This window comes from Megascapheus bottae, chromosome 3 (genome assembly GCF_031878675.1).
Source record: "Megascapheus bottae isolate mThoBot1 chromosome 3, mThoBot2.hap1, whole genome shotgun sequence".
NCBI lineage: Eukaryota > Metazoa > Chordata > Mammalia > Rodentia > Geomyidae > Megascapheus > Megascapheus bottae.
This window is the reverse complement of record NC_143511.1, coordinates 49,977,067-50,002,383: the sequence shown is the minus strand read 5'-3', so window position 1 is coordinate 50,002,383 and position 25,317 is coordinate 49,977,067. Positions and strand designations below refer to the sequence as shown.

Here is a 25,317-nt window from a genome sequence, read left to right as displayed (position 1 = left end):
CCCACAAAAAAACAAACCAAACCAAACAAAAAAACCCCAACAACTATAGAAACATTAAAGAGAGGGCTGGGAGTTTGGCCTAGTGGTAGAGTGCTTGCCTAGCACACATGAAGACCCGGGTTCGATTCCTCGGTACCACATATATAGTAAAAAGCCAGAAGTGGTGCTGAGGCTCAAGTGGTAGAGCTCTGGCCTTGAGAAAGTCCAAGGACAGTGCTCAGGCCCTGAGCTCAAGCCCAGGACTGGCAAAAAAAAAAAAAAAAGAGAATGTGACAAATGTCAAAAAATGTAAAATTAAAGCATCAATTGATATAGCTTAAAATCAAACACAAAATAGTAAGACAGTAACATATCAACTATTTATACTTCCCTTTATATTTAATTAAAATTCTTGTTTGGCTTAAAATCTAAACTCTTTATCACTTGACATAGCAGAAAAGAGTAAATTTAGTAACATTAAAATAGTAAAAAAGAAAAAAGTGAGCAAACAGAGGTGGAGTACAAAACAGGAAAGAAATTAATTTGGTAAATTAATAGAAGTGGTATCAGTGGCTGATATCTGTGTTGATATTGATGAAGATTCAGTGAAAATATGTTATACTTGAAAATGGCATCAATCTAAATAAGAAACAAATACAATCAATAATTAGGTTATAAAATCATTGAACTAAAATTCAGATCATGTAAAACACTAAGCAAAAATGTTAGCAATATGCACAAATATGACAAAAATATGATCCCAGAATTAAAATTATAACAGGCAAAAATTATAAAATATAATTTAGAAGGGAAATTAATGCCTAAAATTCTACAACAATAATTACAATTTAGAGTAGGAAATCCTTAAATATTTAGAAATTATTTATAAAATTATTATGTATTAGACTACAAAGGTAGTACTCATTCCTTCTGGGCAAAGGCACTTAGAGTTGCCTGCTCAAATCACATTGCTTGAAATCCATCCTAAGATACTTATATTTTAAAATCTAACAGTTAAAAGTCACACTGATAAATTATGCTGATCATTCAAATTCATCTTTAGATAATTTCTAAACTGAACTGTTTGTGATATTTGAAGTCATACTGTGATGAATGATACCAATAATACCAACGATACCAGTGTTCTAATAAATGCTTTGTGCATGCTCGGTGAGAACTCTACAACTGGGCTGTTGGGGCCTGACCTCCATCTCTGAGGCCTGATTCCGGCTCAGCGGCCATTGAAGGGCTTTGGCCAGGCATTCACTCCTTGCATACCTCTCTTAAGGCATCTCTGTGTACGTGACTCAATTGAGCCCCTCAGAGCTTCATGGGTCTCCAAGCAGTGCAGGTCTTGCGTGCTTTCCTGCACCTGTCCTGCCCAGTACCTGAAAGCCCCACCCAGACACTTAGTGGTAGCACGGTGGCCCTCTTCCTATTGGCTAGCTTCCCAGTGCCCACCTTCTCCTACCCCAACAGTATATAACTAATTGTCTGACGCAATAAAGGGATGAAAACAGCAGAGATCAGCAGAGAGATCTGATGCACTTTCATGGTTAACACTGCTTCTGACTCAGAGTGGTTTTTTCTTCCCTGGTAATTGGGGGATGGCTGGGTCATCGATACTTACATCTCACTCCCGGGGGACTACAGGCTGCCCTGTGTGTCCCTCCCCATGCCTGAGTTGCTCCCCAGAGAGAAGCAACATATGCCAACAATGAGAGGAGCAAGGCAGAAATCAGGAAAGCAACTCCTTTTACAGTAGCCTCAAAGAAAATAAAGTACCTAGGAATTACCTTAATTAAGAACGTAAAGGACCTTTTTGATGAAAACTTTAAAACCCTTAAAAAGGAAATTAAAGCAGAACTGAGGAAATGGAAAAACCTCCCATGCTCCTGGATTGGAAGAATCAACATCGTGAAAATGGCAATCCTGACAAGGGCTATCTACAAATTCAACACAATACCCCTGAATATCCCAATGTCATTCTTTAAAGACATAGAAGAGGCAATCAAAATTTCATATGGACTAATAAAAGATCCCTTATAGCAAAAACACTTCTTAGCAGAAAGAGCAGTGCAGGGGGAATTTCAATACCAAACTTTAGACTCTATTACAGAGCTATAATTATCAAAACAGTACTGGCACAAGAACAGGCCTGAAGACCAATGGAATAGAACTGAGGACCCAGATATTAAACCACAGACCTATGGCCACCTAATCTTTAATAAGGGAGCCAAAAAAATAGAATGGAAGAAAGACAGCCTCTTCAACAAGTGGTGCTGGCAGAACTGGTTAAGCACCTGCAGAAAACTAAAGTTGGATCCTTCTTTGTCACCCTGCACTAGAATTAACTCCAAATGGATCAAAGACCTGGAGGTAAGAGCTGACACACTGAAAACTTTACAAGAAGGAACAGGAGATACACTAGGCCTCCTTGGCACAGGTCGAAACTTTCTCAATAAGGACCAAGAAACACAACAAATCAGAGAAAGGCTGGATAAGTGGGACTTCATTAAATTGCAGAGTTTCTGTATGGCAAAAGATATAGCTAGTAAATTAATTAGGAAGCCTACAGAGTGGGAGAAGATCTTCACCAACCATACAACGGACAAAGGCCTCATATCTAAAATATATCTACAGCTCAAAAAATTGAATCACTCCAAAACTAATCTCCAAAGTAACAACCATCCCATTAAAAGATGGGCCAAAGACTTAAAGAGAGTCTTCTCTGAAGAAGAAATACGAGTGGCCTATAGACACATGAAGAAACGTTCCACATCTTTGTCCATAAAAGAAATGCAAATCAAACAACTCTAAGATTCCACCTCACTCCAGTTAGAATGGCCAGGATCAAGAAAACTAATAACAACAGATGCTGGAGGGGATGTGGCCAGGAGGGATCACTACTACACTGTTGGTGGGAATGCAAACTTGTTCAACCACTATGGAAAGCAGTATGGCAGTTCCTCAAAAGACTAAACATAGAGCTCCCCTATGACCCAGCAATTCCACTACTTGGCATTTAGACAACGATCCAGAAACATGGACAGACTAAATCCACTAGGACAATGATGTCCATTGAAAAACTATTACCACAGCAAAGATATGGAACCAACCCAGATGTCCCTCAGTTGAGTGGATCAATAAAATGTGATGTTTGTACACAATGGAATTCTATGCTGCTGTCAGAAAGAATGACATCACCCCATGTGTAAGGAAATAGAAAGACTTAGAAAAAAAATCATATTAAGTGAAGTAAGCCAGACTCAAAGGAACATAGGCTCAATGGTTTCCCTCATTTGTCATAATCAGTAGAAACCTTGGGCTCTCCTAGCAGAGATTTACAATACAACAAAATCTAGAGACATAAGGCCAAATAGTATGACACTAAATGTAAGGGCCTCCAGGATAAGGAAACAAAAGCCACATAATGAATGACTGTTGTCCTTAATGTACTATGTTATTGCTCATCTCTTTTGTTGTCCCTTGGTTATCTCATATTGTTACAATATTTCACCTTGTTATCTGATATATTTTATATGTGCTTCATTGGTTATTTGCAATTGGATAGGGAAGGGGGGAAATCAAGATAAGCCGGGGGTGGGGGGAGGGAAATGGGGACCATGTCATGAGAAAGGGTATCAATGTTTGTGAAGTTATGTGCCTTCTATCTGGTGAATATAATGTAATGCTTCTATTAATCACAATAAAAAAATTTTTAAAAAGACCTTCAAAACCAGTTTATTCATAAAAAAAATGTGTCATCTTTTATTTTTGTTCAAGGACTCAGGAGTCTACTCCTATATTCATATATTTGTATTAAAGTTGTTATTTAAAAATTAGAAATAATGTTCAATGGACTTGTATGACCACAATAAAAAACTGTCTTTGAATTAATGATAAAAAAAATGTCTAACTCTTTCTTCCTCATGCTAAGAGCAACTATTTTCTTTTTGCCAGTCTTGGGACTTGAACTCAGGGCCTGGGCACTGTTCTTGGACTTTCCTCAGGGCTACTGCTCTACTCTTGAGCCATACCACCATTTCCAGCTTTTCTGTGTGTGGTACCGAGGAATCGAACCTGGGTCTCCAAACGTATTAGGCAATTACTCTAATTAATGGGCAAAACTCCCAGTCCCATAGCAACTATTTTTTTTTGTCGTAGAGCTTGAATTCAGAGGCTGAGCTCTCAGACCCTGAGTTTCTTCGAACAAGGGTAGCACTCTACCAGTTCCACTTCCAGCTGATTTGGTAAAGCTAAGAGTCTCATGGACTTTCTTGACCAAGCTGGCTTTCACCTACAATCCTCAGATCTCAGCCTCTTGAGTAGCTAGGATTATAGGCATGAGCCACTGGCACTTGGCCAGAACAACTTTTAAGGAATCTTTGCTAGCTTAAAAAAAATTTCCCCTTTATGCCTCTAGATTTCCTTCTTGAAAGAGCTGATGTACCAGATCAGTGTGTAAGATGCAATCACACACACACACACACACACACACACACACACACACACACACACACACAATGCATATATATATATACTAAGTCACAGTCGGCCACAGTATTTACCTCTCCTAAAGCAACCTCTCACCCTTCATGCATTTTCACATTTATGATCCCTTCTGCCCTTAAGATTTAGACTGAATATGTCTAGGTTATTAAACAACCACATGCTATGTAATCACTCCAAGTTATCACTCAGGGCTAGAGAGAAATCATTTGTAGAGATAAATCCATGTCATAGACGCCATCATCTGTCTGGTACTTACTCCAGTGAGGATGCTTCGAAGTTTAAGACACACATATGGAGGCCAAGAGAAGTGAATCTAGCATCTAGATGTGGACCTTGGAGAATCTTAGAGAAAGGGAGGGTGCATAAACCTTCTTCTGGCACTTGTGTCTCAGTCTTATTCCTGCATTCTAAATATTTCAAGTACAAATTAAATTCAGTATCCTTATAGCCAAATAAACTGTAATAGTAATTTTCATCAGCATGTCATTGTATGTTCTGAGATGTTTTCATATTCATTAATTTAACTCAGAACTCTAGAAGAGTTAGGGAAAATCAAATCATCTATTACAACACAGAATGTGATCTTCTAAAAAAAATTGTATTTTCAAAAATCTCAGAACAGGGGGTAAAATTGAGAGACACAAGTAACCAAATTAGTTGATAAAAGCAAGAATTAAATGAAAGTGTTGACAAAAAATGAGCACTTTAGAAAAATGAGAAGCACATAAGAAATAAAGGCTAGGAATGAATCAATTCTTTTCTTCTTGTGGGGGGAAGAGGGGCTAGAAATGAACACTGGAAACATGAACTAGGCCTTGAATGTTCCTAATACAACCCAATGAGTAGAGTGCTATTTTTCAGTGTCTTATATAGGAAAGGAAATATAATTGTCTGTTTCTTTATCTGTAAAGTTACGATGATTATAATACTGTGTCCTAAAAACTGTGATGAGGATTAATTGCTTTACTTAGCTAACTTGCTCAGAATCATGTCTGGCATGTAGCACTTCCTCCTTAAGTGCTAACTATTCTGTTGGCGTCTAGTTAGATTGTTCGCTAATGTTCTAGGCTTGCCAGCAAGAAAAAGGAGACAATGCCAAGAGAAACTCTCCAGGGAATGTTTAAGTGATGGCTCAAGTGCTCACAAAGGAGAGGCAGACCTAGCCACTCACTGGATGATTCCAGCCAACAGTGCAGCAAATATTCTGAGTTACAGGAAGAACCATCATTGCTCTTTGTTGCACCTAGCAGCTGACAGCAGTTTCCTGTGTATCGCTGTTTTCAGGGAGTTACAAGTATTTCTTGCCATGACATAACTCTCTTCAGACAGACTGAAAAAGTCCCTTGCTCTGTGTAAATAGAGTATACTCATCTCAGCCAAGTTGTTAAGCTGCAGGGGACTCCTTGCTCCATTTTTCCAGTCTAGTTTAACAACTCAAATTTAGTTTCCTTTTCACTTGTTGCATCATCCTTGATGTTATCTTTGTGGCACTGGGCTCATTATGTAATCCCTGATGATGAAATGCAACTAAGTTTAGTTGTACGTTCTAACCATGTAGAGAGTGTTGCTTTGGGATGTTTCACTGTAAAGAGCCAGAAACTGCTTCAGAGACAGGAGGCTCTCACAAGACAGTCAGTAAAAGATACCTCTGTGTCAGCAGGGGGGAATGGAGCTGATTCTTACTCTGCTATTCTTATGCAGAGATGGAGAGAAAAGAGAGAGAGAAGGAAAGGGAGAGGGGGGAAAAGAGAAATGGCAAGGGGAAACTGGAAGGGAAATAGAGATAAAAGGAGACAAAGACAATGAGGGGGAGAGAGCAATTACCACATGATTGTGGTAACTGAGAGGTCCAATGTCAGGGCCATCTGCAAGCTGGAGATCCCGGATGCTAGTATCGTGACTCAGTTCAGGCTAGGAAGCCCCCGAAGCAGAGAAGCTGATGTCATTCTCTTTCTGAATCCCAGGGCCTGAGACTGCCAGAAGTCAGCTGGTTAAACATCCTGGACTCAAGATGCTCAGTGAATATAATGTTCTGAGGTTCAGAGGCAGGAGAGAAAGAGCTTCTAGCTGAGGGGGGAGAGGTAAAGAGGGAGGGTAGGAGAGAGAGAGAGAAAGCTGTGTTTTTATTCTCTCTGGACCAGCCTCTAGCCAGTTGGATGACGTCTGCCTGTATTGATTTTTCCTGCATAGTTTACTAACTTACACACCAATTTCCTCTGGAAGCATTTTCACAGGTCACATCCAGGAATCATGTGCTAGCGGTTCTCTAGATAACCGTTCATCCAAACAAGTTGACACCTATCAGTGATTCTCAAAGCCCCTAAGGATAATGGTGAAAATAAAGTAAGTCTGCCATACAGAAATGCCTTAGAGAAAAAAAAAAAGCAATCACCAGGCTTATGGAAAAGAGACACCCGTATCCAAAGGAGCCGATCTGCACTCCCTAGCAGCGAATGTCTGCTGATGGTATGTGGGTGGGTAGCTATGCCCTAGGACCATCAATATACTGATGAGAACAGCCCAACAGTACAAGAAGGTGCAGACTGGGCAACTTGCTGGTCATCTTTGTAGGTAGAAGTAAAAGACAAAAATAAGTGTTTTTTTTCCTCACCAGTTGTCAGGATCATGTCCAGATTTGGAGATCATTATGTATAATAGCACAAGCCAAATTCAAAGTACCCTGTACTGCATGCTCTCACTAATTTGTGGATTATAGACTTAAAATGATGGTGGTGGTGGTGATATTGACAGTGATGATGATGGTGATGATGGATGATGGGATGCTAAACACAAAAGGGCTACTATTTAGGAGGGATCCAGGAGAGAGGAGAGTGAAAAGACAGGATACAAAGAAGAGGATTGAAGGATATTACACACACACACACACACACACACACACACACACACACACCAAAGACTTTTTTTTTAAAAGGCAGAGGAGAAAAGAGAGGAATAGAAAGGTGGTAGACATCTTCCTCTATGCAACAATGAGAGGAACGAGGCAAAAATCGGGAAAGCAACTCCTTTCCCAATAGCCTCAAAAAAAATGGCAGCTTAGAAGCTGGAGGATTTTCATTCCATTCCCAATTCTGGTTGTGCTTTGCTTCTTGAAACTTAGTTGGTTACTGTTATGAAGTTTAAAGGCTGGTTTTAATGTGACTAGAAAATGGCGGTATATTGTGACTAACACTTGAGAATGCCTGTTTCTCAAAGGAAAATGTTAAATGAATGAACAATGCCATGTATACTGTGCATACTTATAATGTAATCTTGGGATGTATGTTACTTAAGTAGCCACGCCTCTTGTGTGAAGGTTTCATGCTCAGTCAGTTCCCCTCTTGTGATGTTTTACATGGCTGTAGACCGTGGCAATATGTAAATAATATGTACAGCAAGTTTTTATTATTAAGGAATCAAATTTATTGAATTTTATTATTGAAAGTTGAAACTTAACATGTATGAATAAAAACCAATAAAATATACACTTTTCATGGATAAAAAAATAATTAACTTAACTAAGAATGTAAAGGACCTTTTTGATGAAAACTTTAAAACCCTGAAAAAGGAAATTAAAGCAAAACTGAGGAAATGGAAAAACCTCCCATGCTCCTGGACTAGAAGAATTAACATCATGAAAATGACAGTCTTGCAAAGGGCTATCTACAAATTCAGTGCAATACCCCTGAATATCCCAATGTCATTCTTTAAAGAAATAGAAGAGGCAATCAAAATTTCATATGGAATAATACAAGATCCCTTATAGTAAAAAAATAAATTCTTAGCAGAAAGAACAGCACAGGAGGAATTTCAATACCAAACTTTAGACTCTATTACAGAGCTATAGTGACCAAAACAGCTTTGTACTGTACAAGAACAGGCCTGAAGACCAATGGAATAGAACTGAGGACCCAGATATTAACCCACAGACCTATGGCCACCTAATCTTTAATAAGGGAGCCAAAAAAATAGAATGGAAGAAAGACAGCCTCTTCAACAAGTGGTGCTGGCAGAACTGGTTAAGCACCTGCAGAAAACTAAAGTTGGATCCTTCTTTGTCACCCTGCACTAGAATTAACTCCAAATGGATCAAAGACCTGGAGGTAAGAGCTGACACACTGAAAACTTTACAAGAAGGAACAGGAGATACACTAGGCCTCCTTGGCACAGGTCGAAACTTTCTCAATAAGGACCAAGAAACACAACAAATCAGAGAAAGGCTGGATAAGTGGGACTTCATTAAATTGCAGAGTTTCTGTATGGCAAAGGATATAGCTAGTAAATTAATTAGGAAGCCTACAGAGTGGGAGAAGATCTTCACCAACCATACAATGGACAAAGGCCTCATATCTAAAATATATCTACAGCTCAAAAAATTGAATCACTCCAAAACTAATCTCCAAAGTAACAACCATCCCATTAAAAGATGGGCCAAAGACTTAAAGAGAGTCTTCTCTGAAGAAGAAATACGAGTAGCCTATAGACACATGAAGAAACGTTCCACATCTCTGTCCATAAAAGAAATGCAAATCAAACAACTCTAAGATTCCACCTCACTCCAGTTAGAATGGCCAGGATCAAGAAAACTAATAACAACAGATGCTGGAGGGGATGTGGCCAGGAGGGATCACTACTACACTGTTGGTGGGAATGCAAACTTGTTCAACCACTATGGAAAGCAGTATGGCAGTTCCTCAAAAGACTAAACATAGAGCTCCCCTATGACCCAGCAATTCCACTACTTGGCATTTAGACAACGATCCAGAAACATGGACAGACTAAATCCACTAGGACAATGATGTCCATTGAAAAACTATTACCACAGCAAAGATATGGAACCAACCCAGATGTCCCTCAGTTGAGTGGATCAACAAGATGTGATGTTTGTACACAATGGAATTCTATGCTGCTGTCAGAAAGAATGACATCACCCCATGTGTAAGGAAATAGAAAGACTTAGAAAAAAAAATCATATTAAGTGAAGTAAGCCAGACTCAAAGGAACATAGGCTCAATGGTTTCCCTCATTTGTCATAATCAGTAGAAACCTTGGGCTCTCCTAGCAGAGATTTACAATACAACAAAATCTAGAGACATAAGGCCAAATAGTATGACACTAAATGTAAGGGCCTCCAGGATAAGGAAACAAAAGCCACATAATGAATGACTGTTGTCCTTAATGTACTATGTTATTGCTCATCTCTTTTGTTGTCCCTTGGTTATCTCATATTGTTACAATATTTCACCTTGTTATCTGATATATTTTATATGTGCTTCATTGGTTATTTGCAATTGGATAGGGAAGGGGGGAAATCAAGATAAGCCGGGGGTGGGGGGAGGGAAATGGGGACCATGTCATGAGAAAGGGTATCAATGTTTGTGAAGTTATGTGCCTTCTATCTGGTGAATATAATGTAACGCTTCTATTAATCACAATAAAAAAATTTTTAAAAAGACCTTCAATAAAACCACATGCCCCTCAGTTGATGAGTGGATCAACAAGATGTGGTATTTATACACAATGGAATGCTATGCTGCAGTCCGAAAAAATGATATCTCCCCATTTGTAAGGAAATGGAAAGACTTAGAAAAACATCATATTAAGTGAAGTAAGCCAGACTCAAAGGAACATAGGCTCAATAGTTTCCCTTATTTGTCATAATTAGTAGAAACCCTGGGCTCTCGTAGCAGAGATTTGCAATAGAACAAAACCTTGATACATAAGGCCATATAGTATGATGCTAAATGAAAGGACCTCCAGGATATACAAACAAAAACCATATAATGAGTGATTGTGGTCCTCTCTTTTACTATCCCTTGGTTATCTCATATTGTTACATTATTTCACCTGGTTACCTGATACATTTTATATATGCGTATTTGGTTATTTGAAATCACATTAAGAAAGGGGGGAAACAAGATGAGGGGCAGGGGGTTGGGGGAGGGAAATGGGGACCAAGATATGAAAAAGGGTATCAATGTATGTGAAGTAATGCATCCTATATATGGTGAATATAATGTAACCCTTCTATTAATTACAATAAAAATATATGAAAAAAATTAAAAGGAAATGTGGAAGAGATGGTGATTTTTTTCATATTTTTATTGTAATTAATAGAAGGGTTACATGATATTTGCCAGATAGGAGGTGCATTAATTCCCATTCATTGATACCCTTTCACATGTCTTGATCTCCATTTCCCTCCCCCCACCCCCACCCCTCATCTTGTTTTCCCCCCTTCCCTATCCAATTTCAAATAACCAAATACAAATATATCCGATATATCAGGTAACAAAGTGGGATACTGTAACAATATGAGATAACCAAGTGACAGCAAAAGAGATGAGAGCTAACATAGTACATTAAGGACAACAATCATTCACTATATGGTTTTTGTTTCTATATCCTAGAGGTCCATTCATTTAGCATCATACTATATGGCCTTATGTATCTAGTTTTGCTCTATTGCAAATCTCTGCTAGGAGAGCCCAAGGTTTCTACTGATTATGACAAATGAGGGAAACCATTGAGCCTAAGTTCCTTTGAGTCTGGCTTATTTCACTTAATATGATTTTTTCTAAGTCTTTCCATTTCCTAACAAATGGGGCAATGTCATTCTTTCTGACCGCAGCATAGAATTCCATTGTGTACAAATACCACATCTTGTTGATCCACTCATCAACTGAGGGACATCTGGGTTGGTTCCATATCTTTGCTATGGTAAATAGTGCTGCATTGAACATTGTTGTGGTAGTGGATTTAGTATGTCCTTGTTTCTGGACGATTGGGTAAATGCCTAGTAGTGGAACTGCTGGGTCATAGGGGAGCTCTATGTTTAGTCTTTTAAGGAACTGCCATACTGCTTTCCATAGTGGTTGAACAAGTTTGCACTCCCACCAACAGTGTAGTAGTGATCCCTCCTGGCCACATCCCCTCCAGCATCTGTTGTTATTAGTTTTCTTGATCCTGGCCATTCTAACTGGAGTGAGGTGGAATCTTAGAGTTGTTTTGATTTGCATTTTTTTTTTTTGCATTTTAAAAATTTTTTTTGTTTTTTTAAATTAATTAATTAATTTATTTATTTTGCATTTCTTTTATGACCAGAGATGTTGAGCATTTCTTCATGTGTCTATAGGCCATTTTTGTTTCTTCTTCAGAGAAGACTCTCTTTAAGTCTTTGGCCCATCTTTTAATGGGATGGTTGTTACTTTGGAGATTAGTTTTGGAGTGATTCAATTTTTTGAGTTGTTGATATATTTTAGATATGACACCTTTGTCCGTTGTGTGGTTGCTGAAGATTTTCTCCCACTCTGTAGGCTTCCTAGTTAATTTAGTAGCTATGTCCTTTGCCATACAAAAGCTCTGCAGTTTAATGCAGTCCCACTCATCCAGCCTTTCTCTAATTTGTTATGATTCTTGGTCCTTATTAAGAAAGTTTCGACCTGTGCCAACGGGTGATTTTTTTTAAAGTACATTGTGTGCAGGTATGAAAATATCACAATGACAACCCTTCATATTAAAAATAGTATTAACTAACAACAAAAAAACACCATGAAAGGAGTTTAACTGAAGGGTTAACTGTTTAACTGAAGTTTATATGACATGAATGCCTTCAGGAATAATGAGAAGACCAGAGGAAAATGTTTTTATTTTGAAGACTGCTGAAAAGTACAGATTCATGGACAAAAGGGGTCCTGACAAATGGTAATGATGTAGAAAGTATTCATGAGGCCTGTTTGCTCAGAGCCTTTTTAGGGTCTTTGAATTTTCAACCTTTTTTTCAAATAATGGGTAGAATATCCGTCACAAGAACATCTTACATCCTACTTTTTGGAAAAGTAAAGCAGAAAAGTTCTCTCTCTCTCTCTCTCTCTCTCTCTCTCTCTCTCTCTCTCTCTCTCTCTCTCTCTCTCTCTCTCTCTCTCTTTTTTCTTCACCCCTTTTTTTGCCACTTCTGGGTTTTGAACTCAAGGCCTGGGCACTGTCCTTGGTCTTTCTCAAGGCTAGCACTCTACCCCTTGAGTCACAACACCACTTTTGGGAATTGAACCCAAGGTTTTGTGCCTGCTAGGCAAGCACTTTACCACTAAGCAATAGTCCTGGCCCCAGCAGAGAACATTCTTATGGTCTGTTCACACAAAGAAAATGAATGATTTCCTTATTTCAATAATTTTCTCAGTTACCAAGTTGTTATATTTTGGGGTAGCATGTCATGAACCCATGAACCTATTAGGAAGAAATAGGAAGAGCCTACCACAAAGCTGCCTATTCACAGTGAGATCCTGTAGTGACAAGAAGAGAAACTGAACTAGTCTCATTAAAGTCCTACGGCAAGATATTTCAGATGTGAAAAAGGAAAAAAGGAATAGAAAGTTTCTGAAGCCAGTGCACTGGATATAGCGGTCTCTGCCTTCTTCATGCCAGAGGTCTGGAGGCAGATTCTATCAGCTGTTAGCTTGTGGTTAAAAAGAAACCCCAGCCTGGGCCCTAAGCAAGGGCCAGTGAAAAAGGACGGTTTTTTTTTTTAAAAAAAGGAAGAATGGCTTTTTTTCTTTTCCCTGAAACAAAGGTTTTCCATTGTGGTCCCCAAGTTTCGCAGGAAATCTCTAGGTTGCTGTATGATTAGGACTTTTGGTGAGACTGTCACTTATTTTATTCATGTAGAGGACATTACTTTACAACCAAACTGCCTACGCTGCTGTGTTCTGCTTGCTTTCCACTCTCATCCTTTTCATCATGGAAGCTGTAGCTACTTCATAATTGATACTCATCAGAAAAATGAATTTGCTTCTCTGTGATTTGAATAGAATAACTAATTAAGAAACAGAGATACATATTATACTCAACTACCTAATTAACCATGCAGAGACAGGTCGTTGGCATGATTATGAGATTAGCACTTTTCCTGCGTTGTGCTGAGGCATTGTTAAGATGATGGCAAGCCCGATTATGAGCACCTCCACCAACGTTTGTTTCTGTGTTTCCATGTGTTGACATTCATGGTCTTAGAATTTAAAATTTTGAAAGTCTTAGTTATTTATTCATTCACCAATAAAATACCTACACCCACAAAATGGAATTTTATTCTCAAAATCAAAATCAGGAAAAGTGCATAAAATTTGGTTCAGAATTACAATAAAGTAAAACATAGGTTGAAATTGAGTATGTTAGAATGATCACACATTATTGTAGAAGATTTATTTTTATGTCTGATGTATATTATTAAGTAATCAATGGATAAAAACATTTTTACAGGGAATGCTTGATAAATATGCACTAAGAAGTTAATAAATAATAACAACAATAAATGAATGTGTGTTTCTCAGTTGGAAGAAACAACTCCCTTGCTCTGATCCTGCATCCCACCAGGAAAGATCTGATTTCCTGTTGAAGCCCCCACCATATATTTAACTGTCCTCTCCTTACATACAAAAGTGAGAAGTGGGAGAAGTTGCTTAATCTTCAAGATGATCAGTGTGAAAACATTTAAGGAAAAACTATGTGATGTTTTTCATTGGTTTCTAATAAACTTTGTTAACTAAAAATGCATTTGAAGCCTGTCCTCAGCCAAGTAGCTTACAAAAGGCTAGTTCATCTTTACAACAAGTAAAATGCAAAACACTGAAAAATCAGCAACAAAGTACAAACTGCTCTCCTCAAGATTAAAAAGACAAAGACATGGGGAGCTTGGCCTAGTGGTAGACTGCTTGCCTAGCATGCATGAAGACCGGGGTTCGATTCCTCAGTACCATGTACATAGAAAAGCCCTAAGTGGCACTCTGGTTCAAGTGGTAGAGTGCTAGCCTTGAGGGAAAAGCCCAAGGACAGTGCTCAGCCCTCAGTTCAAGCTCTAGACTGGCAAATAGTAAAACAAAGTTAAATAAAGACAAATACAATGAACCACAGTTTACTGGACCCACTTTCTAGTGGAAGCCAGTGTGGGAACCAGTGCTAAGATGGAAAATGGTGAACCTTAGTTGATAAATGGCTGAAGGCTACCAAGAATCAGACACTTTGAGGGAAAGGCTCAGTCATAGGAAGGGCCTCCTATTTTCCACATTTTACTGCATTCTTACAGGAAATTTTAGGGATAGATCAGGGAGATTGCCTAGTGCTTCTGGCTGTGGGAGGGGAAAAGAAGCTGTTTGTCATTGTTGTTGCTGTTGTTGTTATTGATTATAGCATATGTTGGCTTCCAAAGGAGTTTTATTATAAAATCTCTATGTACTAGAAGGAACTCCCTCTTCATCCTTTCTTTGACCTTTCTTAAAACAATTGCAACAGATTGCATCATTCCTTTTCATACATACATATGAAGTGTCTCACTTCCATTTGTCTTTCCCTGGCACTAGTTCCCACCCCTACCAGACCCTGTTTTAACTTTTCTGTCATTCATTCATTATTGTGTGCCTATTAATTGGACAAAGGAAGTTCACCATGGTACTTCTTACACAGATACTTTAATTGGCTTGATTCACTCTGGTCTTTTTTCCCCTCTCCCTTTTTTCCTTCCTTCCTTCCTTCCTTCCTTCCTTCCTTCCTTCCTTCCTTCCTTCCTTCCTTCCTTCCTTCTTTCCTTTGCTTCCTCCCTCCCTCGCTCCCTCCTTCCTTCCTTTTTTTTTTTTGGTCCATTATAGGGCTTGAACTCTGGGCCTGGGCACTGTCCCTGAGCTCATCAGCTCAAGGCTACCGCCCTAAGACTTGAGCCACAGCCCCACTTTCCATTTTCCAGTGGTTAATTGGAGATAAGAGTCTCATGTTCTTTAGTGCCTGAACTGGCTTTGAACCATGATCCTCAGACTTCAGCCTCCTAAGTAGCTAGGATTACAGGCGTGAGCCATCATGTCCGGCTTCCTGAAGATTTTTTAAGAAACTTATTTTGTTGCTGGTCCTGGGGCTTGAACTCTGGGCTTATGCACTGTCCCTGAGCTCCTTTTCACTGGAGGCTGGTACTCTTTATCACTTGAGCCACAGCACCACTTCCAGGTTTTTCTGTGATTAATTAGAGATAGGAGTCTCACATGCTTTCCTGCCAGACTGGCTTTAACCCATGAATCCTCAGATTTCAGCTTCCTGAGTAGTTAGGATTATAAGTCTGAACCTGGCTCGGCTGGCTTGGAGAAATCTTTAGGGCTTACTTCTATATAAGTTAATGTCATACGCAAAAAAAAAAAAAGTTATTTCATCTTGATTGATCTGGCTAGGAATTCTAGTATAATTTTACATATAATACTGCCATCATTGTCTCATTACTAGTCTCAGAGGGAAACCTTTCATTTTTTGCTGCCATATTGTTGCCCTGTATGTTGTTTATTGTGTTAAGAACATCCCTTCTGCACCAGATTTTTTAATAGTCTTGATTATGGGTGGGAGGATGTTGAATATTGTCAGATATTTTTCTGCATCTATAGGAATGACTTATGACTTTAATTGTTCAATTGTTCCTTCTCTTGGTGTGGTATATCACAGTTATTCACTCTTATAGATTCTATCCATCACCTTGAATGCCAGGGATAAATTCTACACTTATGGTTGTATGATTTTTTTATTGTAATTAATAGAAGGGTTACAGTTACATTTGCCCGATAGAAGGTGCATTACTTCACACATATTGATACCCCTACTCATGTTTTTGTCCCCATGGTTGTCAACATGCCTTTAAATTTGGCTTCATAGTGTTTTATTAAAGAGTTTTATATTTATATTCTCAGAGACATTGGCCATTGATTTTCTCACTTTTATAGAATCTTTGTACAGATAGTATTGGTTTCAAAAAATAACTTTGTAAAATAAACTTGTCTCCTCTGATATTTCTGAAAGTCTGAGATAGATCAGTATCATTCTTCAAATACTTGCTACTATGTTATCTCTCATCTCTTTTACTGTCCCTTGGTTATCTCATATTGTTACAATATTTCACCTTGTTATCTGATATATTTTATATATGCTTAATTGGTTGTTTGAAATAGGAGAGGGAAAGGGGAAAATCAAGTTATGAGGGGGGAGGGAGGAAGGGAAACAGGACATGAGAAAGAGTATCAGTATTTGTGAAGTAGTGTACTTTCTATCTGATGAATATAATGTAACCCTTCTATTAATTACAATAAAAAACATATGAAAAAAAGATTGCAAGTCAAGATATGCTGAAGACACATAGATAAGCCACCCAGAGTTTGTGCACATGTAAACATACATGTTGAACTGAAACTTCTTTATGTAATACTTATACGTAATAAACATTAATAAAATTATTCAGGAAATAAGCCAAAAAGAAGAAATTTCCATTTAAGCTCCCCAGATATGGATTTTGCTGTTGTGAAGACAGTTGATCAGAATCTCTTTTGCCAATACTTGTCTGTTCAAAATTTTCTATTAATCTATAATTTACCCTTCATAGGTTATATGCTAATAAGCATTTCATTTCTTTTTAACTAACTTACTGTCATGCAATTGTTATAGTATTTTCTATGATCTTTTGAATTTCTAGAATATCATTTATAACTTCTCTTTAATATCTAGTTTGGTATCTTCTCTATTATATTTAGGTTTGTCTATTATGTTTACTTTTTTGAAAACCATCAACAATGCAGGGTTGCATTGATCTTTCCTGTTTCTTTTTTTTTTTATTTTTATGTAGTTCCTATCTCTTTCATTTCTGCCCTTCTCTGTCTACCTTTTTCTCTCTTTTTCTAGTAAGTATGTGTTTAGATTGTCCTTTAACTAGTTCCTTGAGGCTCAAAGTTATGTTGATCATTTGAGATCGTTCTTTTCTTTATGTAGGCATTTATCTAAATAAATTTCCCTTTTGTAAAAACTTCCTTTCTAGAACTGGTTTTGCCGCATTCCATCAGTTATGGTTTGTTGTGTTTCCATTTTTCTTTCTCTCCAAGCACTTTGCAATTTCCTTTTTTGTTTCCTGTTTTAATGTTTATTAATTTATTTTTCTTTTTTCTTTTTTTTTATGGAAGTGGGTCTCTGGTGGGGATGGCACTGAAATGCAAGTTCAGTGACTACTTTTTTTATTAGAGAATATATTAACATTGATTTTTACATCATATTTTAAATGACAAGTTTAACAAACAAGTGTTCAAGGAGGGAATCTCTATTTACAATTACTGGGACCTAGTATTTAGAACTTAATCAAAATTAGGCTAAGGATTTGTATGTCATAGAAACATATTAATTTATGAAATAAAACATTATGTCTATAGAGTCATAGGTTTTTATGTCTATATAGTTATGTGTACATTTCCATTACCATGTCCATAGCTTTGGGTATGCAGTTCTTGAGTCCTCGCTCTTGTACTCTTTGGATTTAATAGCCACATATTAAGGATACCATGCGCCTTTTGTTCCTTAGGTCTTGACTTGTCTCACTCAACATGATTTGCTCTAGATTCATCCACTTCCCTGCGAATGCCATTATTTTATCTTGTCTGTTGGCTATGTAGAATTCCATTGTGTATATATACCACATTTTCTGTATCCATTCATCTGCAGTAGGGCATCTGGATTGTTTCCATCACCTGGCTATTGTGAATAGTGCAGAGATGAACATAGCTGAGCAGGTGTCCTTATAACATCCTGGATCATGATGTTCAGGATAGATGCCCAGAAGTGGTATGGCGGGATCGTAGGGAAGGTCTATTTTCAGTTCTTTTTTTAAAAAAAAAAAAAAAAAAGAACTTTCTTTTTTTTTTTTTTTTTTAGGGCAGGGACAGTTATGGGGCTTGGACTCTGGGCTTGGGCACTGTCCCTGAGCTCTTCAGCTCAAGGCTACGGCCTTGCCCCTTGAGCCACAGAGCCACTTTTGGTTTTCTAGTAGTAAGTTGGAGACAAGAGTCTCATGGTCTTTAGGGCCTGGGCTGGCTTTGAACCTCAATCCTCAGATTTTAGCCTCCTGGGTAGCTACGATTATATGTGCGAGCCACCATGCCTGGCAATGTTTATTAATTTCTATATATTTGTGAATTTTCTTTCTGCTACTGATTTCTAGTTTTGTAATCATTTTGATATTTCACATTATGCCATTTCAATCTCTAAATTTGTTAAGACTTAGTTTATGAACTTAAATATAATTTATACTGCATTCAAGAAAGAATTGTATTCTGCTGCTATTGGATGGAGAGTGTCCGTGTCTCATGACATGATTTTTCATTGATAGTCCATTTTTTATAATATAGGTACAGTTATTAATTCTGTTTTGATTTTCATTTGTAGCAATTTTTTTCTCATCATTTTCACCCTATGTGTTTTCCTTAAATCTCTTAAGGTGAGCCTCTTAAATACAGAATATAGTTTGGACATGTAAAAGTGTTGGGAGCCAGAGTGGAATCAAACTGTACCTTGACTTGCATCAGACGATGGCTTTATTGTCTTATTGCTTTCTGGCCCTATTCTATGTAAATGACCTGAGAATTACCATATGAATGTAACACCTGGAGGTTCCCTGGGTCAGGAGGAGGGAAGAAGGGGGAGTGGAAAATAAACGCGGCAGTCTCCGGAGTCTTTGCCTGGACTGCGGACATCCCGGACCCGGTGTGTCTGTCTCTCTTCTTTTTCTTCCTAGTCCTTGTCCCCTATTTCAGGAACCCCAATCTGCGAACCCTGGTTTGCTGCCGGTTGGCCCCGGCATAAAAGAATCTATCCAATCGTCTTATATTTTTGAATTGTAGAATTTAATCCACCTATATTTAAATTAATTATTGGTAGCTAAGAATTTACTATTGCTAATTTGTGAATTACTTTCTGATTGTTCTAGTGGGCTTTTTGTTATTGTTCCTTTGTTCTTTGTTATATCTTCCTTACTGATTTGATAATTTTCTGTGGAAACATAGCTTGGTTTCACTCCTTTCTCTTTTTCTTTCATGTATATAATACAGGTTTTTGCTTTGTGTTATCCATATGGCTTACATGTTACAATATGTAGCAATGATCCATTTCAGCTAATAATCATTTCTATTAATTGTGTTATGAAAGCTTTACACATTATGTAATTTTGATTTATTTATTTTCTAAAATTCAGAAGGTTATACTTGCACATCCATTAATGTATTTTACAGCTATGGTTATTTTATTTGTTGCCAGTCCTGAGCCTTGAACTCAGGGCTTGAGCACTGTCGTTGGGCTTTCTCAAGGCTAGAGCTCTACCACTTGAGTCACAACACCACTTCTGGCTTTTTCTATGTATATGTGGTACCGAGAAATCGAACCTGGGTTTTCATGCATGCTAGCTGAGCGTTCTACCACTAGGCCAAACTCCCACCCCTACAGCTATGGTTATTTTAATAATTTTATGCTTTATCTTATAGGGGAGTCATGTGATTTATGTACCAACATTTTACAATTAGATTATATTAAGTTTGACTAGGCACATTTGGAATGAGTTTTATCTTTTCCAGCTGTGCTGAAAAAGCCAAGGCAATTCAACTGCCAAATCTTGGCCATTGAGCTTCCACCACTTTCAGCAAATGTGACTTTTAGCTAAATAAGTGGGTTAGAGACTACTACATGTGGCAGGATGAGGCCCACTATTATTGTACCTGAGGAAACTAGCTTTGTATGACATTGAATAAGATCCTGGTGTGGCTGGCCCCAATAAGCTGTCTCCATAGACAATTCCCATTGTAAACAGAAAGGGTCATCTCTAGGTTGGCTGGCCTCTGAAAATCTTTGTGTTGATCTTTGGGCCCTGGATGATTTCAGACTAATCAAAAGATACTTTAAAATTTTTTTAAATGAAAAAGAAGAAAAAAAGGAAACAAAAGAATTACTCAATCACTGACCTAAAAGCCAACTTTTATAAGGTAAAGGTTTTCTTTCTAGAAATTTTGTTTTAGGAAGTCATTGCACTCATTTTTTTTCTTTTTTATTTTTTTTTTTATTTGCCAATCTTGGGCTTGGGCTCAGGGCCTGAGCACTGTCCCTGGATTTTCTCAAGGCTAGGGCTCTACCATTTGAGCCACAGCACCACTTCTGGCTTTTTGCTACGTATGTGGTACCTAGGAATCGAACCCAGGTCTTCATGCATGCTAGGCAAGCACTCTACCACTAGGCCAAACTCCTGGCCCTCATTTTTTTTCTTAAACCCATGAAGATCTGGGGCCCTACTAAGAGGAGTCATGCAAAGGCTGAAACACTAGATATAACAAAATCCATAAAAGAAGCAAATCAACCTGGAAAACTGAGTCTGGCTGGTACCTGGTAGTCAACAGCAAATGAATACATACACAGTAATTGGAAATTAGAGAAACTTCCAATACTATAAAAGAGAATGGGGAGGAGGGTGGAATCACTAGCAAAATTTATAAACCAAAGAAAATGACAGTTAACATTTCATTTGTTTACGTTTCCTCTACATACTTTTATATAGCTGTGTTACATGAACCATTTGTTCTGTTTTTTTAAACATAACTGACATTTGATATTGACATAATATTTGTGCTACAATATGGTAATCATTACATACACACATATATAATATTTAGTGATTGAAACAAGATAGCTAGCATTTCTATCTGGATTAGTCAGATGGAAATATCAGTTACTATGTCAGTATTTGTGAGTATTAATTTACAGAGAGAAAAAATTTGTTTTGGCTCACAGATTTGGTGATCCGAGTGCATTATTGATTAGCCCTATTGCTTTTAAGTCTATGGTGAAGCAGTAATAGGTTTATTTTTTTTGCATGAGAGTTTTATGCCATATGTCTATATCCCCTTTCCTTCATATATATACATAAGTGGATTCAGTGCTATTTGTTGAGGGACAGAGACAAGAATCTTTCCTAAAATTTCTTTGGTCTTTTTTTTCAGTTGTGCAGTTGTTGGTCTTGAACTCAAGGCCTGGGTACTGTCCCTAAGCTTTTTCACTCAAAGCCACCACTCTATTGCTTTGAGCTACAGTGCCACTCCAGTTTTTTTTTTTTTGTCAATTGGAAATAAGGGTTCCATGAATTTTCCTATCAGGCTGGCTTTAAACCACAGTCTTTGTAACTCAGCCTCCTGAGAAGCTAGGACACAGGCATGAACCACCAGTACCCTGCATCATCTGCTTCTTAAAGGAAGTTAGTTATATTTAACTATAACTGGAGTCATGGTCCAAGTACTAAAGTGCCTGCCTTTGAGTTCAGTCACAGCATTGGTATAAAATAGATAAAAGGTAGAGAGACAGATAGACAGACAGATAAACAAACAGGTGAAAGAGAAAGCACTAAAGCTCCCCAGTTATTCACTAGCTTCTAAGAATTCATCATAGTTTACAATTCAGCACATCCTGGGAACGGTGGCATTCTTCCTGAACTTCTGTCCCTAGTAACTGTGAGAGCCTTCATAGGCCTCTCTCCTTCTTGCCAGGGCAGCCTCTTGCCTGGGACTCCATTCCTCTGAAAGATCTAAAGAGAGCTACACAGTTCAGTATTTTCTTGGCATGAGGATGTGTAATGACCATTCCTGAGCTGTTTACACAGTAAAGTTTTGGTGTGCTTTTCCTAAAGTGTTTCCAATGTGTTTCACACTACAAATGTCCCTCAGTCTGGAGAAAATAATGGACAATGTTTTGTTCATTTAGACTTTTTAACAGTTTAACAGTTCCATATTATTCCATTTTTGTTTGCACCATAATGATTAACCAGTTTCTTCCTCTAGTATTTCTTTTGTTTTTGTTTTGATTTAGATGGGGTCTTATGTTATTGTCTAGAATTAGCCTCAACATACAGTCTTCCTACTTACGTCTTCCTTGGTAGGAGCTGAGATTACAGATGCGAAACCCACACCTAGTTTATTTGGTAAGATGAAAATTTTATAACTTTTGTCTGACCTGGCCTTGAATAACAATCCTCTCAGTTTCTGACTTCTGGACATTTGGAATTGTAGGTGTCAGCCATTGAACCCAGCTTTACTTAGCCAATTTCTACTAATGGATATTTGTCTTTAATTTTTTTGTCTATGAAACAGTTATAAACATTTACAGATACTGTGTAGGTATCTCTCCGTCACTGCTTCTGTCTCCCTCTCTCTTCTCTCTTCTTATGTAGGGACAGCCATAGATAAATTCCTAGCCATGGTATTACAAGTGAAATTCTGTTGCTTAAAATTTTTAAATTTGAAATATTTTCATTTTCCACTCTTGGTTAACTACTTTGACCTTTCCTCTTTTTTTATGTTTTTATTTTTATTTCGCAGTACTGGGATATAAATTCAAGGCCTCATGCTTACTAAGCTTTTTTGTTTCACTAGCACTTTATCAATCATTTGAATCATTTCTATAGTCTTGCTTTTGGTTGGCTATTTTGGAACTGTAGCCTATTAGAGTTTTCTGGCCAGGCTTGCTTCAAAGTTTTATCCTCGAAATCTAAGCCTCTTGGCTCGTTAGGATAACAAGCACAACCCCCCAGTGTCTAGCTAGCCTTTCTTACATCAAAGCAGACTCAGGGCAATCAGATCACTCACGTAGTTGCTGAAAACTTCAGGACCAAAGATTTCAGCTAACCAAGTGCAAGTTAAATCCGCATTTCTGGCCCAGTCTCAAAGGTCATGCAGCGTTGTACTCATAAGTTGACATGTTGAATTGAAACTCTCTTCTAGAACTAGAACTACTCAAACACAATTATGCAGCACTAGTTTTTTTTCACAGAAATTAAGAGGAGACATGAACCCATCTTTTGATGGGTAGAGGAAAAATTACAGTGCAAATTATCACCCAGGATGGGAGACACATTCCTGCTGTTTGAGAAAAGGCATGCTTGGATACATTTATAAGGTTTGAATGAATATAAATCTTGACCATTAGCAGTCTGTTGCATACGTTATATGGTCCTCATAATACTTTCCCAAGTACCTCTACTTAGTCGATATTTAATAATTTTTGTATATCACTGCATTCTAGGGGTTAATATTATCCCCAGATTCATGTTTTTCTCCAGTTCCCCCAAAGTACTCAGATCTTCTCATGCATCTGATTCAGAAAAAAATTGTTTGATTTCTGATTATTTCATACATACATTAACTTCATTTCTTAGGTTTTCTGATTTAAATTTATGGTATTTTATATACTCTTTCTATTTTAATGTCTATGAAGAAAGCACATTGCAGTGTGATGTGGTGGGATGTGCATGTATTCCTTTTATTAGTTATATAGCTGTTATTCTACTTAATCTGTTCCTTTCTAGTAATCTTGTGTTAGATCTGATGGCAGTATTTTCCTGTTGCTTGATTTTACAGGAGCCCATTTTCCCCTCAACTTTCAGTAGTCACTTGGCTTGTTCTCCTAACTTTGTAGAGCTCCCTCTTCTGTCGTTTTTATGAAGTGCACCACAGCATAGCAGTTTATCTTCTGAGCTGCTCACCCCCACCCACCATGACATGGTCTTCTTTCTCCTTGTCTCTGCTGTCTCTACCCTGTGCAACTTAGATTGATTCCTCGTGTAGCGCCTTCTCCTCAGGGTTGGGCTATATTCCCCAAAGGAACTGTGGTGGATTGATTTGGAGCTTTCTCATCCATCCTCTATTCCAAGAGCTGTCAGAAATTCTGAAGTCTTCTCACATGAAACCTACTATTACAATGACTAAAGCCGTGCTCAGGGCCAGCTTCTATTCTAAGAGTGGCTTTGCAGGGAAGCCCTCATGACTATTTTGGTGGTTTTTTGGTTCCCAGGTCTTTTGCTTTCCTTTGTTTTCTCCCTGGTGCCTTCCCCGTTTGCTTTAGCAATTAATAAACTTAATAAAGAATTAAAATTCCTCTGATTGTTTATTTTTTCTAATACATATTCTATAGAAGAGTTGGAAGCTGAAGTAAATAGTATTGGAAACTGTTGAAAACACAAAAAGAAAAAAATGACATAGAAAAACTGAAAGGGAGAACTGAAAGTGGGAAATTCCTATGTAACAGAGGGCCATCCCATATAAATACCCCAGATTATGGAGGAAGGACATTCACACTGTATGCCTTCAGAGCCTTGGCTCCATCACACAGGTGTAGGTGACACTGTTCCAGCCCTCACAATGACCACTGGGTGTATCTTCCAGGTGGTTCTCCTGCTGTGCTTCTCCACTATGGCTCTCTCTAAGAGCTACGCCCTGCTTCAATTCCAGCAAAGCAACTCAGCATGCCAGAAGCTCCTCGCAAAACTGAATGGAAGGCCTGAACGCTGCCTTGATGACAGAATGAACTTCCAGTTACCTGAAGTGGTTAAGGACCCACACCAGTTCCAGAAGGCAGACATTGCCTTTACCGTCTATGAGATGCTGAAGAACATCTTGGACGTTTTCAGGAAGGATATCTCTAACACTGGATGGGATACAGCCATTATCAAGGACCTTCTCACTGAACTTCATCGGCAGATGGACTACCTGGAGACAATTCTGGAAAGAAAATTGGACGAGAAAAATTTAACCTGGGGAAATATCAAGACCATTCTGCAGCTGAAGAGCCATTATTGGAAGATGGTGGAATACCTGAAGAACAAGGACTACAGCAGCTGTGCCTGGACAATAGTCCGAGTGGAAATCCTCAGGAACTTTTCCTTCATGAGCAGTCTTGCAGAGAACTTGGAGAAATGAAGACCTCCCCTCGTGGGTCCCTAGGAAAAGATAGTGACTTCAGATCTGTTGAACTAGACTCCTTGAGTGACTGGCAATGAAGATGCCACTTTGTAAAGGAGAGTTGATGTTTTTCAATGTTTTATTAACTTATAAGTTAAATTATTTATATTCCTTATTTAACTTTTTATTTTGTAAAAAATAAAATGCTCCTTATATAAACGTCAATATGGTGCTCTTCATTTAAATGGACTTATGTAACCACCTTAACAACGGCTGCACACCTAGG

At 38.0% G+C, this 25,317-nt stretch overlaps 1 protein-coding gene across 1 annotated transcript; it reads left to right on the top strand.

The window, feature by feature from the left end:
- The first annotated feature begins 24,407 nt into the window (after positions 1-24,407).
- Positions 24,408-25,049, top strand: Ifnb1 (interferon beta 1). The gene has a single exon (XM_090329364.1). The coding sequence runs from the start codon at positions 24,408-24,410 to the stop codon at positions 25,047-25,049; it is 642 nt and encodes a 213-aa protein (XP_090185490.1).
- Positions 25,050-25,317: the final 268 nt, after the last annotated feature.